This window comes from Peromyscus leucopus, chromosome X (assembly GCF_004664715.2).
Source record: "Peromyscus leucopus breed LL Stock chromosome X, UCI_PerLeu_2.1, whole genome shotgun sequence".
Taxonomy (NCBI): domain Eukaryota; kingdom Metazoa; phylum Chordata; class Mammalia; order Rodentia; family Cricetidae; genus Peromyscus; species Peromyscus leucopus.
The window spans coordinates 19,511,391-19,530,523 of NC_051083.1; the positions used below are offsets into that span (position 1 = coordinate 19,511,391).

General features: G+C 40.5%; 1 protein-coding gene across 5 annotated transcripts in view; it reads right to left on the bottom strand.

Moving 5' to 3' along the window:
• Nucleotides 1–3,404: 3,404 nt before the first annotated feature.
• Nucleotides 3,405–19,133, bottom strand: part of Rragb (Ras related GTP binding B) — a 47,296-nt gene continuing 31,567 nt past the window's right edge. For 2 of the 5 annotated variants that reach the window (XM_028883427.2, XM_028883425.2), the window contains 2 exons: nt 17,004–17,119; nt 15,019–15,573 (listed from right to left, as the gene is read on the bottom strand). In XM_028883427.2, coding sequence (XP_028739260.1) covers nt 15,476–15,573; nt 17,004–17,119 — 214 coding nt within the window. In that variant the 3' untranslated portion in view covers nt 15,019–15,475. Of the gene's footprint in view, nt 4,648–5,786; nt 6,239–6,724; nt 6,806–15,018; nt 15,574–17,003; nt 17,120–19,133 lie in introns of those variants that run through there. The other 3 variants (XR_005090039.1, XR_005090038.1, XM_028883424.2) reach the window with 3 other exon arrangements.

Genomic DNA, 19,133 nt, shown 5'->3' on the forward strand with positions numbered 1-19,133 from the left:
GTGAGATCCAGGACAGGCACCAAAACTACACAGAGAAACCCTCTCTCAGATAACAAAAACAAAAACAAAACAAAAACAACAAAAAACAACCCAACAACAACAGTGTCTTCTGGACATGACAGGATGGCTGCACTCGTGAACTCACAGCAGCTGTGGTTGCTTAATACAGAGGGAGGAGGGACTCACAAGCCCCACCCTAGCTGAGGACCTATTGACAGTTGGTGGCTTCTGGAAGAGTCAGTTTCCTAGAAGGTTGGGCCCCTGGTAAGTTGACCATGCTCCAGATCACATGCCCAGAAGTATATGGACAGCACAAACTGGAGTTAATGGGCTACTAGAAAAAGGAGGACACTAAAAGTTGAAAAGGTACAGGGGTCAGGGTGGATTTGGAAGGAGTTGGGAATGAATATGATAAAAATACATGGGATGAAATTGTCAAAGAATTAATAACATGTTTTCAAAGAAAAGACAGGTTGGGGACACTCAGCAATATGCAAGTATAAAACTAAAAAATTTTGTTTTGTATTTTGAAAGGTAGACAGTGGTATCTTTTTTTTTAAGATATTTTTATTTATTATGTATACAACATTCTGCCTCCATGTATGCCTGCCTGCCAGAAGAGGGCTCCAGATCTCATTACAGATGGTTGTGAGCCACCACGTGGGTGGTGGGAATTGAACTCAGGACCTCTGGAAGAACAGCCAGGGTTCTTAACCCGTAAGCCATCTCTCCTGCCCACAGTGGTATCTTAAAATACATTTTTGATGGCTAATGAGGCAGTGTACATTTTTATACTATTATCTTTGTATATTGCTGCATAATTTGACTCAACCTAGAAAGGAGGTTCCCTAGTAGAACAAAACGAAATCCAATAGTTCTTTAATTTACCTATTATATTTGTAATGTATTTCTGGGTAACAACTGTGATAAAACTTACGGACTTAATAAACAAACTATCTTTTTATAGTTTCTGTAGGTAAACGAACTAGGTAGAGCATTAACAATGTCTCCATCTCAAGGTCTCCTTGAAGCTGACACTCGTGGTAGTGATGGGGACTGTGGTGTCATCTAAAGGCTAAGCTGAAGGAAAATTCGCTGCCAAGCTCATTACGCGATTGACAGAAGGACTCAACGAGCTTGGAAGCTTACTAAACTGAAGTCTCATATTGTCCCAGGCTACTGGCCAAGGTCACACTCAGTCAGTACCTCAGTTCGTCTGGGTAAACATGCAAGACGGAGCAAAATGAAAGCTTTGTAACCCAATTCCAGAAATGACATCCCATCAGTTATAAGTTCTATTTGGAGGAAACAGTCATCAGATGCAGCTGAAACTCATGGAGGGGGCTATGTGACTGCATGGGGGCTGCCGACTTCAACTACCAAGGGGCCTGAAGTCAGCATCTATTGGATATATAAACTATAAGGTAAATTTCAATATTAAATTTAGACACATAATGATTGTGTGGTGTGGTGGCTATTTTTGGTTGTCAACTTGACCACATCTGGAATTAACTAAAACCCAACTGGCTGGGGACACCTGTGGGTTTTTTTTTTCTTCATTAAATCATTTGAAGTGAGAAGACTCACTTTTTTTTTTTTTTAAGATTTGTTATGTATACAGCATTCTGCCTGCATGTGTCCCTGCAGGCCAGAAGAGGGCACCAGATCTCATTACAGGTGGTTGTGAGCCACCACCATGTGGTTGCTGGAACTCATGACTTTTGGAAGAGCAGTCAGTGCTCTTAACCACTGAGCCATCTCTCCAGCTCAAGAGAAGACTCACTTTTTAAATCCAAATCTTTTAAGGTGGGAAGATACATCTGGGTTACACCGTCTGATGGAAGCCTACATAAGGACATGGAAGAAGGAAGCGCTCCACACCCCTCTCTCTGCCTGCTTGTTCTCGCTTTGCTGTTAAGTCCATTCCTTCACTGGCATTAGAGTCTACTTCTTTGGGATTCCAGCATATACTAAGATAGATAAACTGAGACTTCCAGCCTCATGGACTGAACTGGATTCTTGGACTTTCTGTTCATAGCCACCCTTGTTGGACTAGCTGGACCACAGCCTGTAAGCTACTCCAATAAATACCATATATATGTATATTCTAAAATATATTCTATCAGTTCTGTTCCTCTAGAGCAGTGGTTCTCAACCTTCCTAATACGACCCTTTTATACATTTCCTCATGCTGAGGTGACCCCCAACCATAAAATTATTTGATGCTACATCATATCTGTCATTTTGCTACTCTTATGAATTGTAATGTAAATATCTGATATGCAGGATATCTGCTATGCAACCCAAAGGGGTCATGACCCACAGGTTGAGAACTACTGTTCTAGAGCAACAGAAGTATAATGAAATTTCTTTTAAAAGATTTATTTAGTGGGGCAGTGGTGGCACATGCCCTTTAATCCCAGCACTTGGGAGGCAGAGGCATGTGGATCTCTGAGTTTGATGCCAGCCTGTTCTACAGAGCTAGTTCCAGGACAGGCAGGGCTACACAAAGAAACCCTGTCTCAAAAAACCAAAATAAATTAATAGGATTTTTATTTATTTATGTACTTTATGCATATGGGTCTTTTGTCTGTATATACATTTACACACCACAAGAGGGCATCAGATCCCATGGGACTATAGTTACAGATGGTTGTGAGCCACCATGTGATTACTGGAAGTTGAACTCAGGACCTCTGGAAGAGCAGCCAGTACTCTTAACTGCTGAGCCATCTCTCCAGCCCCAGGATGGATTTTTTAAATTATCTGAAATAGACTTTACTGAAGCATCTCCTAGAACCTGGTAGAGTACAGAGATGTGTGAACTATTTTATAAACTTAAAGAGACAACTGCATTTCATTATCCTGATTTACTAACTGTGAGAGGCAACAGATTTGGTTACTCCATATATAAAACTTTAGACAATTGTGGAAAATGATGATGCCAGTTGGTTGACAAAGGAAAAGAATGAGCTCCTGATAAATTAACCAACTTCTAGCATCTCAGAATACAGAAGACAACAATGAATTCCGTGATAAAATTAACTGGTTCCAGATGCCCATAAACAGTCTAAAGGTTTCTAAGTGTGCCCTGGAAGAGAATCTTCTCTCCAGCAGCCAGAGCTCAAGTTGCAGAAAATCAAACTGAAGCCCTCAGTATAAGGTTGTCTGAATTACAGTGAGAATTCAAATGCCAACTTCAGAGGGCATCGGCAATTTAAGTAAGGGCATTTCTGGTAAAGAATGGGATCTGGATGGGTGGTGGTGGTGGTGGCGGCAGTGGTGATGCACGCCTTTAATTCCAGCACTTTAAGGCAGAGCCAGGCTGATCTCTGTGAGTTCGAGGCCAGTCTGGTCTAAAGAGCAAGATCCAGGTCAGGCACCAAAACTACATGGAGAAACCCTATCTCAGGGGAAAAAAAAGCTTAATGAGTTTGCTAATTCATTTAAGTAGAAGTCTGGGAATATGTGTGGGAATGGATTGGTGTGGGATAATGGTTTATATTATCATTATGTCATTATGTTTATAATATCATATATTATGCCAGGAACATAAAACTAGATCAGGCTGAGTTTATTGATAAGGGGCTACTGAGTGGAGATTCTAGGTCTAATATGAAACCTTAAACAGTTAAAGATGTCAGTTTGTTTGATTGGTTAGCTGTAGCATTTCTCAAAAGATGGCCTACTGGAAAGGAGTTGGAGATGCCTGATATCCCTTGGCTTAATATTGATGAAGTGATTTTAAGGCTCAGGGAAACTGCAATCTTAGAGTGGGTATGCTGTGAAAAACCCAAGCTTCCACAATGGGAAGAAGGCCCAGAAGACACGCCCTTCACAAGTCCTCTATGACACAAAATGGTGAGGGGCACCGGAACATCTGCAGAGCCTCACTGCCGCCCTTTCTCTGCTGCTCAGTTGGATGAATTAAAAGCAAGGAGTTGGGCCCCGAAGTAGCAGGGGCCAGGTGGCGCTCTGAATCACCAAAGGCAAGGTGATCATAGCTATTGTAATGGGCAGCATAGACAAAGCAATGCCCATAATGGCCTGACCCATAATGGTCAGCACAGGCAAAGCGAATTCTATGGTGGCATGACTCATATGGACCTTTGGTACCGGCTAATCAATCATGGTGTTTCCAGGCCATGAAATAGATAAGAGGCCTGCTGCATTTTTCTTTTTGATCTGTATAAGTGGGGGAAAAACTCTCAAACAAACGAGAAAGAAAGGCTCCATTGGATCATGGCCAAAGGGAATCTCAGACCGTGACCCAATTTCCAGACTTGAGCCAGTTTATAGACCCAGAATCCCTTGAATGAAGGGATGGCCAGGTTCCCCTAAGGAAGGACCTTGATTAAATGCCTAAGAAATTTACCACTAGCCTTTCTCTAGCCCTTTCCCAGAGAGCTTATGGACTTTTCCAAGGGTAACTGTACACTGTAGGAAAGGAAACACCCAGACTTGCCAGGGTCTGCTGGATACTGCTTCTGAACTGATGCTGATTCCAGAGATCCCAAGAAGCACTGTAGCCCACCAGTGAAAGTGTGGGCTTATGGAGGCCAGGGGATTCATGGAGATTTGGCTGAAGTCAAGGTCATAGTAGATCCAGTGGGTCCCAGAACTCATCCTGTGGTTACTTCCTCAGTCCTAGAATGTATAATTGGGATAGATGTACTTAGAAGTTGGCAGAATTCTCACATTGGTTCCCTGACCTGTGGAGTGAGGCATATTATGGTAGGAAAGGCTAAAGGGAAGCCTTTAGAGTTGCTTCTGATAGGGAAAATTGTGAATCAAAACCAGTATGGCATCCCTGGAGGAACTGCAGAAATGAGTGCCACCATCAAGGACTTGAAAGATGCAGGCGTGGTGGCTCTCACCACATCTCCCTTTAACTGTCCTATCTGGCCAGTGCAGCAAGAAGACAGATGGATCGTGGAGAGTGACAGTTGACTGTTGAAATCTCAATCAGGTAGGAACTCCATTTGCAGCTGCTGTACCAGATGTGGTGTCCTTACCTGAGCAGATGAACACATCTCCTGGTACATGATATGATGCTATGATCTAGCAAATGCCTTTTTCTTTTCTTTTTTTTTTTTTAAAAAAAAAAGGTTTATTTATTTATTATGTATACAGTATTCTGCCTGCACGTATGCCTGCAGGCCAGAAGAGGGCACCAGATCTCATTACAGATGGTTGTGAGCCACCATGTGGTTGCTGGGAATTGAACTCAGGACCTCTGGAAGAGCAGCCAGTGCCCTTAACCTCTGAGCCATCTCTCCAGCCTGCAAATGCCTTTTTCTCAGTACCTGTCCATAAGGTCCACCAGAAGCAATTTGCTTTCTGTTGGCAAGGCCAGCAGTATAAAACTTCAAAGTCTTAACTCAAGGATATATTTACTCTCCAGCTCTGTGTCATAACTTAGTTCAAAGGGATCTTTATTATCTATTTCTTCCACAAAATATCACATCGGTTCACTATAATGCCGACATTGTGCCAACTGGACCAAGTGAGCAGGAGATAGTAACTGCTTTGGACTTGTTGGTAACACATATGTTCATAACAGAGAATGGGAAATAAATCCAACCAAAATTCAGGGGCCTTCTATCTCAGTGAAATTCTTAGGAGTTCAGTGGTGTGGGGCATGCAGAGATATTCCTCCTAAGATGAAAAATAAATTTGCACCTGGCCCCTCCCACCACCAAGAAAGAAGCACAGTGTTTAGTGGGCCTGTTTGATTCTGGAGACAGCACATTCCTCACTTAGGTTTGTTACTCTGGCCCACATACCAAGTGACTTGCAAAGCTGTTATCGTTGTGTGGGACCTGGAACAGGAGAAGGCTCTTCAACAGGTCCAGGCTGCTGTGCAGGATGCTCTACCACTTGGACCATATGATGCAGCAGATGGGATGGTATTCAGGGTGTCAGTGGCAGAGAGGGATGCTGTTTGGAGCCTTTGGCAGGCCCTATAGGTGAATCACAGAAGAGGCCTTTGGGATTTGGAGCAAGGCTCCAAATTACTGCTGTCAGCCATTCTCCCTTTGAAAGACAGCTCTTGGCCTGCTATTTGTCCTTACTGGAAACTGAACGTTTGATAAAGGGCCACCAAGTTACCATGCGACCTCAGGTGCTCATCATGAGCTGGGTGTTACTGACTCACCAAGTCATAAAGTAGGATGTGCACAGCAGCAGTCTATTATCAAATGGAAGTGGTACATATGTGATTGGGCTCGAGCAGGTCCTGAAGGCACAAACAAGTCACATGAAGACATTGACCAATGCTTATGGTTTCTACTCCCATCACAACGGTGCCTGCTGCCAAGCATGCACCTATAACCTCATAGGGTGTGCCCTATGATTGGTTGACTGAGGAAGAGAAGAGGAGGGCCTAGTACACTGATGGCTCTGGACATTATTATGCAGGCACCACCCAGAAGTGGACAGCCCCGGCATTACAACCTTTTTCTGGGGGCAACCCTGAAAGACACTGGCTAAGGGAAATCTTCACAGTGGGCAGAATTTCAGGCAGTATAAATGGTGATACATTTTGATTAAAGAAAGAAATGGCCAAATGTGTGATTGTTCACTGATTCATGAACTGTAGCCAATGGATTGGCTGGATGGTCAGGAACTTGGAAAGAACGTGAATAGAAAGTTGGTGAAAAAGATATCTGGGGAAGAAGTATGTGGCTAGATCTCTGCAAATGGGCGAAGAATATGAAAATACCTGTGTCCCATGTAAATGTTCATCAAAAGGTGACTTCAGCAGAGGAGGAGTTCAGTAACAAAGTAGATAGGATGACCCCTTCTGTGGACACCAATTAAGAGAATATCAGTGGTTATCATATTTAAGTTTGAGATATTAAAACAATGTCCCTAAAATTTATAATTCATTTGTAGTTGCACGAGGGGTGGTTATGTAATGCTAGGCATAATTATGACCTGGTTCCATATATAATGTGTTTACAATTGTATGTGGGATAGTTTTATCATGTTAGGCGTAATTAGGACCCAGTTAATGTTTTCATTTGGAAATAAAGCATGGCATAAGGAGATATGATTGTGTAGCGAGTAGACAAGGGGTGGACTTTGATGGCTATTCTTGGTTGTCAACTTGACTCCATCTGGAATTAATAAAAACAAAAGTGGCTGGGTACACCTGTGAGGGATTTCTCTTTCTTTTTTGTTTTTGAGACAGGTTTTATTTGTGTAGCCCTGGCTGTACCAGAACTCACTCTGCAGACCAGGCTGGCCTCAAGCTCAGGGATCCACCTGCCTCTGTTCCTGAGTGCTGGCATTAAAAGCATGCAACACCACTACCCTGTGGGATTTCTTTCTTTCTTTCTTTCTTTCTTTCTTTCTTTCTTTCTTTCTTTCTTTCTTTCTTTCTTTCTTTCTTTCTTTCTTTCTTTTTTTAAATTTATTTAACTTTATTTTATGAGCATTGGTGTAAAAGTGTCAGATCTCCTGGAACTGGAGTTACAGACAGTTGTGAGCTGCCATGTGGGTGCTGGGAATTGAACCCTGGTTCTCTGGAAGAGCAGCCAGTGCTCTTAACCACTGAGCCATCTCTCCAGGCCCACTTTTTTTTCTTAATTAAATCATTTAAAGTGGCAAGACCTACTTTTAATTCAGATCCAAGGTAGAAAGATCCACCTTTAATCTGGGCCATGCCTTCTTCTGGAAGCCTATGTAAATAAAGGACACGGAAGATGGAAGCTTGCTCTTTGCCTGCTTGTTTTCCTTCTAAGAGTCCCACTAAGATCCTCAGCCATCTTTTACAGTGTCCATGAGACGTCATTTCCATTTTTCAAGAGCTACTATTTTAAGTACCTTCCTAATTCATTTTATCTATACTCACTGTTTAGTTGATTCAGACAGTAGTATCAAGACGAAATGTGAATGTCTAGGCTCCATCTCCCCTGAGTTAAGACTGTGTAGCGGAATATGCAGCTCTGTCTCTGTTCGTGCCTGACACAGCACAGCACAGTTCCCAAGTCCCTTTTCAAGCTGGATTCTCCTGCAGTTACTCAGTCTCAGACACCTCCATTAACCTAGTTGTTCAAGCTGAAAACCCTGATTCTTGCTGGACACACCTCATTAAGAACTCCTTTTGGCTCTAAGAAACTAGTCAGAATCCTTCTAATTTTCATTATTTGGCCTAAAATCTCAACATCTTGTTATAAATGTCCACATTTCATTTCCTCATATCTCCAAACAGTCTGTTTTCTAGCGGCAATCAGTTTTTGGAAGTATGACAGTATCAGTCTTCAGCCTAAAAACTCTCTGGCAGCTTTCCCACTTTAATGGGAATAAACATCAAACTCCTCAGTCACCTAAAGAACCTGATACTCTTCTCACCCACTTTTTTCTTTTCTTTTCTTTTTTTTCTTTCTTTTTTTTCTTTTTGAGACAGGGTTTCTCTGCGTAGCTTTGTGCCTTTCCTGGACCTCGCTCTGTAGCCCAAGCTTGGCTCGAACTCACAGAGCTCCACCTGGCTCTGCCTCCTGAGTGCTGGGATTAAAGGCATGTGTCACCACTGCCCTACTCTCACCCACTTTCTATTTTTAAATTTTACCATGTGTGCTTGTGGACAGGTCAGAGGACAACTTTTTGGAGTCAGTTCGCCTTTACATGGGTTCTAAGGACTGAACTCAGGTTGCCAGGCTTGCTCTGGAAGTGCCTTTACATGTAAGGCATTCTGGTTTGCCCCCAATTTAAAACTAAGCGCATCATACCACCTCATCTCTTTCTCACTACTCTTTTTGTTTCTTTCTTTCTTTCTTTCTTTTTTTTTTTTTTTGGTTTTTCGAGACGGTTTCTGTGTGTAGTTTTGCGCCTTTCCTGGGACTCCCTCTGAACCCCAGGCTGGCCTCGAACTCACAGTGATCCGCCTGGCTCTACCTCCCGAGTGCTGGGATTAAAGGTGTGCGCCACCACCGCCCGGCTATTTCTCACTACTCTTGCCTCCCATTTAGTTATGTTGACCTTGCTGCTGCTCCTCTAGTATTTCAAGAACCTTCCCAAACCACAGACCTTATACTTATTATTTCCTCGGCCTGGACAATGTTTCCCTAATGCACATGGCTCATTAATTTTATTCACATCTTTGTTCAAATATCATCTCATCATGGAGGTTATCTGTTTTCCCTAACAGAATGAATCCCTGTTATTAGTTCCTGTCAACTTGAATGGACCGTACGGTGTACAAATACATCATGTGCATGACCCCGTTTTTTGTATTTTCATACAATTTTAATAACATTTGAATGGGCAGACTGACTAAAGGCGATTGGCTCTCTAATGTGGTGAGCCTCATCCAATGAAAATGAAAGGAAAATAAAGGATGACCCTTCTGGCAGCAAGAGACTGGCCTGACTGCCCCAGGTGGGGAAAGCCACCCCTTTCCCTGTTTGAAGCAACACAGGCTTCCTGGGCCTTTCCGTTGCTCGCATTTGGACTGGAACTGACACCATCCGTTCTGCTGTTTCTCTAGCTTTTTGTACTAGACAGCAGGGTGGGTATCAGAGGCCCAGAGGTCGTTTAGGTTGGACCCCTTCTTCATAGTCACCAACTTGGAGAATAAAAACAGTTCAGAAAAATTATCCCGATTTCCATAGTTGTCAGAAAAACGACCTGAGTCATTGCTCAGGCCCTGGGAGGAAACATGACATCCTTAACTGCATGAAAAGTTAAATAGGGAACTGTTTAAACCTGGCGCCAGGACCCCCAAACCTTATGTGATTACTGATGAGAAAGGATGTATCATTTCCCCTCTTAGAAGACATAAGCTGTGGTGGTTGGAATGAGAAATGCCCTTATAGGCCCATGTGTATGAGTACTTGGTCCCCAGTTGGTGGAATTGCTTGGGAAAGACTAGGAGGTGCTTTGAGGCTTCAAAAGGCCCTGTCCATCCCCAACCCCATACCCTCTGCTTCCTGGGATCTGACAGAAAAGTGAGCTCTCAAGAGCTGCTCCTTCCAACATGCCTGTTGCTTGCTGCCCATGCTGTCCCACCATGACAGCCTCTAACCTTCTAAAGCCATAAGGTCAAGCAAATGCTTCCTTCTCTAAGTTGCCTTGGTCATGGTATTTTTTTTTTTTTTTGTTTTTTTGTTTTTTTTTTTTTTTTTTTTTTTTTGTTTTTCGAGACAGGGTTTCTCTGTGTAGCTTTGCGCCTTTCCTGGGACTCACTTGGTAGCCCAGGCTGGTCATGGTATTTTATCACAGCAATGGACAAGTAACTAATACATAACCCAAACAGGCCTACTAGTCACCTGGACAGTACAAAGTCCCTCAGGAATAGCTGCTTATTCTAGAGATCCCTTTAGAAAATAATATTCAGCCTGCCTAAACTGAGTACGAAGGCTCTGGTCCCCCGGCCATTGTCTGTCCCTGCCCCATGACAAATACTCTAAACTTTGCTTATCTTTGACACTACATTCTGTGTGTCTCATCTGAATTCTTTTGATGGAGATCACAAGGACCTGGGAGATAGAGAATCCAGACCAAGATCCTGGTGACATGCGAACACAGACTGAGACATGACTGGCTGGCTGGAACACAGACTGAGACATGACTGGCTGGCTGGCTGTTCTGTGTTTCTCCTGTTTGCCAACTACAGACCCCTGGGACTTCTCAGATCTCCATAATCACATAAGCCAACCCCTTATTCTCTCTCTCTCTCTCTCTCTCTCTCTCTCTCTCTCTCTCTCTCTCTCTCTCTCTCTCACACACACACACACACACACACACACACACACACACACACACCACCCCAAACACATTCTACCTCTTTTTATCTTGAAAACCCAAATATAGTCTCATGTATTGCTTTAACATGTTATTGGGAATTTGATACTTTACATGATAGAAATTTGTTGTAGTTCTGGAGGTCAGAAAAATGATGTTTCACAAAGCTAAACTCCAGGTGGGGGTGTTTCCTTCTTAAGGCAGTTGGGGAGAAGCCACTTCTTTCCTGTCAGTTCCTAGTAGCTCCACAGTATTTCTTGGCTTGTGGCTACCTGCTTCCATTTTTCAAGTCCTCAACAGTGATTTAGCCTTTCTCGCAGTTACTCTTGATACTGACTGTCCTGTGATTTGTCCAAATTTAAAGGGTCCTTATATGTTGCACTACATGGATCATGTAAGAAAACCTTACCTCTTTAAGGACAGCTGACCAGTAGTTTTAATTATGTATATAATTTTAATTTCACCTTGCATATTGACATAATTCAAGGAATTAGGAGTGGGTAACGATTCTGCCTACCTCAATGCCTTCCTCCAACAATTTTCTTCATAGTACTTTTTTAAAAACATTTTTTAAAGATTTATTTATTTACTATGTCTACAGTGTTCTGTCTGCATGTATGCTGCAGGCCAGAAGAGGGCACCAGATCTCCTTACAGATGGTTGGGAGCCACCATGTGGTTGCTGGGAATTGAACTCAGGACCTCTGGAAGAGCAGCCAGTGCTCTTAACCTCTGAGCCATCTCTCCAACCCCTTCATAGTACTTTTATCTCTCAATAAAACATACACAATTGGTTACTGCCCATCTCCTTTATTTAAATGTAAGAGTCCATGAGTTCAAGGGGTTTGTTTTGCTTACTCCTGTGTCTCAGGCTCTGAAGATATTATTTGAACCATAATAGATTGTGGGCAAAATATCTTCTGACTAAAATAATAAGGCTTGTGATTTTGTTAGTGAGGAATTAAGTGTTCCTGCTTTAAAGAGAAGCCAGGAATTTAAGTAGGAAATCACAAGCATTGTTTTTGGAGACCTGAAAGAGTTACACACTTTGTCCCCCTCTGTTAAAAGGGCCCTAGGGGAGACTATAATCCTTCACAGTAGGAATTAAGGGAAAACTTAAATATTTCAAAATTGCTTAGGTGTGAACCTAAATCCTTGAAGCTCTAGGGTTTTTCCTTTTGGTTTCCTGTTGACTGTTTCGCATCTTCTACTGTGGGAGTTTCTTAATCCATGCAGCTAAGCCCCAGGGCAAATGGATCGAGATGGATGTGCAGGTGTTTCCTTTACTATTTTTATAGAACCAATACAGAGTCTAATAGACAAGTTACACACATGAGGGTGTAACTCATACTCTCCATCATTAAGTTGGAGTGAAGTTCAGGAGGCCATATAACTTCTGGTATGTGAATGAGTTGTAGATTAGACTACCGGAGTTCAAGCCTCAGCTCCTCCAATAGTATATATGCCTGTGCTTAAATTTCTTAGCTTCTTAAACATTTTTCTAGCTTGTAAAATGGGAACAGTCATAAGAGTACTTATCTCATGGGATTCTCATGAAGATTAAAATAAGATAATCTTTGTAACACTCAACTTCAGACTTAAGTAGTCAACTAGAGGTAGTACTGTTTTCATTTGGCAACCTGGCTAACCTGTCACACTCTAAAGATTCAATAAACTGATAGAAAAAATCAGGTCAATATGAATCAGTATTCATACTCTCCTTATTCTAATGAGTTTTCATTTGTAATATATTGCCTATGAAATAGAAGCTTCCAAACTATTGTGTTTTTTTTTTTTCCCGAGACAAGGTTTCTTTGTGTTGCTTTGGAGCCTGTCCTGGATCTCACTCTGTAGCCCAGGCTGGCCTTGAACTCACAGAGATCCGCCTGCCTCTGCCTCCTGAGTGCTGGGATTAAAGGCATGCTGCACCTGCACCACCACCACCACCACCACCACCACCACCACCACCACCACCACCACCACCACCACCACCACCCAGCTGGTTTTTAAGAAAAATCTAAAACAGCACTGTTTGATCTCAAACTTGATAATCATTTTGAGAACCAGTGATATAAAACTTTTTTTCTTAATATAATGTCTGGTGAACGTTTTCTCACAACTGCTCCCACATCTATATTCCTTCTTTTCCCTAAAGCAATGGTTTCCATAATGTAGTCTCTGGATGAGTACATTTAGCAAACCTATTGGAAATGTAGATTCATGAGGCCCATCCAAGACCTACTGAATGAACTTTCAAGGTTGGTCTGGGGCAGCAATCTATGTTTTGAAATTTTTATTTTAGATTTATTTTATGTGAAAGTGTTTTGCATGTATGTATGTATGTATGTATATATAGCACATGCGTGCCTGGTATCTGCAGAGGACAAGAAAGGGGTGCTGGATCCCCTGGCACTCAATTTATGGATGGTTGCAGATCACCATGTGGGTACTGGAACCAACAGTTGCTCTTAACTGTTGAGCCATGAATGCTTTTTTAACAAGCTATCTCTTGGGATAGTTACTGTGATATATGCTGAAGTCTGAGAACCACTGTCCATCCTACTCACATAATAGTATAAAAAGCATCACTTTACTGTGTCATTTTTCAAGCTCTACTTTTTATTTTTATCCACCTATTTCCAAATGCATGCTTTCATTGTCTATCTACCTACTTACAGAAACTTATCAACTATTTCCTTTGAAATCCCATCCTAAGGACTGAAGACGAGAACAGGCCAAACAAGACTCACATTAGCCACAGAACAGATCTCTATTAATTTGGTCTTTTCATTTTCTTACATGCTAATGGGATAGAGTGTGGAATATCTACCTGAAAGATTTCTTCTGTGAATTAATACAGCTTCTAAAATTATTCCCATGAAGTTCTTTCGAGTCTATGCAACACAGGCTACCTACAAACATGTTATTTGCTACTTAATAAAAACTACTTCTTTCTCAACTGGGAATAAATCATCAAGCTGGGGAAGATTGATGCTGGAAAACACTTTCTCTTCCTTCCTTCCTTCCTTCCTTTTCTTTTTGAGACAGGATTTTTCTATGTAGTCTAAAGGCATAAATCATCACATCTGGCACTGGAAGACATGTTATACCATGAAGTAGAAGAGCAATGAGATGAGTCCATAGGGCTGTGTCTTTCCTAAACATGTCTCTATGTGTTCTGTTTCCAGGTTAGAGGTTACAGCAATTCTAGTTAATGTTTTAAGGTGCATTTGGTGTTATAGAATATATAAATGACATAGTAACCACTGCTGAACCTCAAAAATTTTCATCTTACTTTCCTTACTTTCCACCCAGATTTCATTCATTCGTTCTCTAGTTGCTTCCTAGAACTGACTTTTTAATTTTTTAACATTTTATTTATTCAGTGTGTGTTTCTCCCTTTGTGTGTGCGTTTTTTTTTTAGTTTTATTTATTTATTATATATACAGAAGAGGGCACCAGGTCTCATTACAGATGGTTGTGAGCCACCATGTGGATGCTGGGAATTGAACTCAGGACCTCTGGAAGAGCAGTCGGTGCTCTTAACCTCTGAGCCATCTCTCCAGCCCTTTGTGTACGTTTACATAAGGGTATGCATGTAGAGATCACAGGATAACTTGCAGGAATCCCTCTTCACCTTCCACCATATAGTTTTTGGCAATGGAACTCAGCTCATCTGGCCTGGCAGGCAGGGCTTTTAACAGCTATCTTACCAGCACTGGAGACTTTCAGTCCAGATCAGGCCTGGATTACTAACATAGTATCTCCAACTGCTATCAACATACACGGTATAGATAAATTATTTTTAAATATTGACTTCATATAATTATCTTGCTCAGTAGCTTCTTGTGTTTTCCTTTTTACTATAAAATTCAGATATCACAGATATCAGACATTTAAAGTCTTCCCTGGAACTCGGGGCTAAAATCTGGCTCCATTCTTCAATTAACTTTATTTTATACCTTTTTCCAATAAGTAAGTTTTCTTCTCTAGAATAAATGAAACTTTTAAATCTTAGTGTGAAGTTTAAGATATAAGAAAAAGAAACACAGACACTGAAATCCCTAACAGCAAACATTTATTTACAATCCAAGTTAAGGAATACATATATATGTATGTCTATATGTGTGTATATGTGTATATATATACATACACACACATACATATATATATATATATGAGTTTGGAGACAAGATCTTGATATATATCCCTGGCTGGCCTGGACCTCCCTATGCAGAAAGGCTGGCCTCAAACTTGCAGCAATCCTCTTGCCTCTGCTTCAAAATGCTGGGATTATAGGCATGAGCTACCATGCCTGGCTGAGTTACGGAATATTTTTAATTCATGCTGAGAAAACAGTAATACTTCAAACTTACATGTATATATTTGATAATGAATACAAGAGGATGCTGGGAAGGACTTTGGCATACACAACTATTAGAAGCAGGTTATCAGAACACAAACGCCATTAGAACCATGTTATCAGAACACTTACATATTATCACCTAAGTATATGTTACACCAACTTCATGGACACCCCATCCTCTAACTCCTCACTGGCTATTTGAATAAATAGCATTCAAAGTTAAATGGTAAGACTGGGGAGTAGAGAGGAAATACAGAAGTGGTAAGCATCACAATATTTTAGAGTCTACATATAGGAATACAACAATAAAATTAAGAAACAGTGTTTCAACTTTTTTGTGTTAAACAATATTCAGCAATGTTTAGCGCATGAGAAGACACTGTTTTGGTCCATCCACTCTCTCCAGCTTTTCAAAGTGTTTCCTGGCATTGCGGATGTTGATCAGAGTAGCTGCAGAAGCTAAGGGTGGGGGTGGGGAGACACCCAACAGAGTAAGAAGAGCAGTCAAAGAAATGTCTCTCTAGTAAAAGCAAATAAATTAAAAGATCCAAATCCTTCAATGTATGCCAGAGAACATACAGGAACAGCAAGCCTCAAGTTATCAAGGTTTGATATTTCTGAAGCAGATTTTCACATATCCTAAACATAAAATTTCACAATCTTTTAGTTTGAGACTAATAGAATAAACCTCAATATCTTATGCTACCTTTAAATATTAACCTAAAGTAGATAAAACCAGAAGACATAATTTAAACACATGGGATTATGGAAACACTGTGAGAACCTTTAGTCTAATGGTTGTAGCAGACATGGCTTCCATGGTATGGAAATAACAAATATTACCCCTTAATGCTCATAACAGAAATATGCAGCTGAGGAACATGTCAATCCATGACATGGTTCAGCTTTTAATAACTTAGAGGTTACATGGCTAGTCTTTTAAAAGTTCAGGGATCTGGGTTCTCTTTTCTTTAAAATTCCTCAATTTAGTAACCTGCTGTGGTAGTTTGAATGTAATTGGCCCCCATAATCTCAAAGGGAGTGCCACTATTGGAAGGTGTGGCTTTGTTGGAGTGGGTGTGGCCTTTCTGGAGGAAGTGTGTCACTGTGGGGGTGGGCTTTGGGGTTTCCTATGCTCAGGATACCACCCAGTGAGTTAGTCTACTTCCTGCTGTCTTTTGGTGAAGGTTTTACCAGCTCCATGTCTACCTGCATGCTGCTATGCTCCCCATCATGATGATAGTGGGTTGAACCTCTGAAACTGTTAAGCTACCACCTCAATTAAATGTTTTCTTTGTAAGAGTTGCTGTGTCTTTACACAGCAATAGAAACCCTAAGACATCTGCTTTCTTAAGTACTCATTAAGAAAAATATAATACCTGAGAAAAATTATTTTTCAGCTTCAAAATGTAAGCCTATTAAATCATTTAACACTACTACTACCACTACTACTACTTTCTTTAACAGTAGCTTTAATATATATGTATATTATACATTACATATATATATAATATGTAAGATTTACCACACTTACCATTTTTAAGTATACAGTTCAATGAGATTAAGTAGTTTCATGTTATTGTATAACCACCCTCATTATAAAATATTTTTTTAAAAAAATTTATTTGTTTATTATGTATACAGTGTTCTGTCTGCATGTATACCTGCAGGCCAGAAGAGGGTGCCAGATCTCACTACAGATGGTTGTGAGCCACCATGTGGGTGCTGGGAATTTTAGTCAGGTCCTCTAGAAGAACAGCCAGTGCTCTTAACCACTGAGCCATCTCTCTAGCCCAATAATTTTTAAATATTTAATAAAGTACTACCTCTTCAGCCTTTGTTTAAAAATTATGAGACTTTGAAACTATGTCAGCCAAGTTTCAACTTACGAATGGATGGATCAGACATCACGACCATGACGTAAGTGTTGGATGTGAATATGTCAATGAAAGCAGCAAAGTTAGAGTTCCTCACTTCCATACTCTGGAAAGAGGCAGCCAGCTTGCTATGGGAGAAAGGAAAATGGTGGTTAAAGAAAAGACTGAATAAGTTGTTCTTATTATATTAGAAATTTTTATAGCACCGGGTCTCAATTCACCACTTAGTAAGTTTCCGAGGAAACTGTACTGATGAACTTAACATGTTTAGAGAATGAATAGACTGGGAAATAGGATATGGATTGATATACACTAAGAAGTAAAGATGGGCTTAACTCTAGACACATAGTAAAAAAAATGTTACTGAAGATTTTCTAATAATTCTTATAATTAGCATACAAAGCAATGGGTTTCATTATGGCATTTTACACACACACACACACACACACACACACACACACACACACACCTCACTTTGTTCTTATTTGCCCCCTCTCCATTCTCCTAAAACCCTCTCGCCTCACTACTGCTAGTTTCCTTATCCCCCAAATTATGCACCTGTTTTCATGTCATGTGCATCCTATTTCCCTCTTTTCTCTCTAATCCAACTTAAAATATAAATATCTTCCTATTCTCTCATGGTCCCATTTCGTATTTGTATTATTTACTTTTTTACTTTTATTATTATGCACACAGAGACACAAATTTGAACGGCTCCTCATATGAGAGAAAACATGGTATTTGTTTGAGTAGCCTATTTCACTTAACATAGTATTACCAGTTCCATTTATTTTCCTGCAAATGTCATACTTTTCCTTATGATACTGTATATGGCCAATAATTGATTGAATAAATGTTCAACATCCTTAGCCATGAGGGAAAATGCTAGTTAAAACATCTTCAATATCACTTCTCAGCCCACTAAGTCTGGCTTTCATTAAGAAACAAAGACAGCAAATTCTGAAGTACATCAAAAGGAGGAGCAAGTCCTTGTGCACTGCGTAAGGCGTAAACTTGTGCAACCACTATGAAACCAGCATGTTGCTGGGCATGGTGGCACAGGCCTTTAATCCCAGCACTCGGGAGGCAGAGGCAGGCGGATCTCTATAAATTCAAGGCCAGCCTGGTCTACAGAGGGAGTTCCAGGAAAGGTGCAAAGCTACACAGAGAAACCCTGTCTCAAAAAATTAAAAAAAAAAAGAAAGAAACCAGTGTGTCAATTGACCAATAAACTCAAATATTGGGATTATTGGGATTATTTCTTGAGCACCTAAAGTCATTTTGAGAAAGTCCTTGCCTATATCTTGAAGTATTTTGAAGTATTTTGCATATATTTTTATCTAGCTGTTTTAGAGCTTCAGGACAATAAGGTCTTTGATCAATTTTTTTGCATGGCAGGAGATATGGGTCTAGTTTCATTCTTCTACAAGTGAATATCCAGATGGTTTTTCCCAGAACCAATTGTGGAATAGTTGTCTTTTTTTCCTATGTATGTCTGACATCTTCACCAAAGCTAGGGGCCTGTAGTATTAGTGTGGGTTTATTTCTGAATCTTCAATACTATTCTATTGATCTACACATCTCCTTTACTTGTGTGTATATAAATATAAAAATATAACATGCTCAGTCTATATAATGACTACTGATTTTTTAATGTTGATTTAGTATCCTGTTAATTTGTTGAATATGCTGATTAAAGAATTATCCAGTTGAATATATCATTTGCAAATAGAGATAATTCTATTTCTTTCCTACATTCCTTTTATTTCTTTCGTTTCAGTATTCTGTCTCTGATTTTGAGCATTATAATTAATAAAATGGAGGGGGTAGACACTCTTTTCTAATTCCTGATTTTAGAGAAAATGGTTTCAACTTTTCCCCATTTGATATAATGTTGGCTATAGGTTTGACATGCATAGCCTTTCTTAGGTCCAGATACTTTTTTTTTCAGACAGGATTTCTCTGTGTAAGTGAGAAGTGAGTCCTGGAACTCACTTCCTAGAGCAGGCTGGCCTCAAACTCAAAGAGATCCACCTGCGTCTGCCTCCTGTGTGCTGGGATTAAAGGTATGTGCTACCACCACCCAGCAAGATACATTATTTTTATTCCTAGGTTTTTCAGGCTTTTATCATGAGAAGTTGC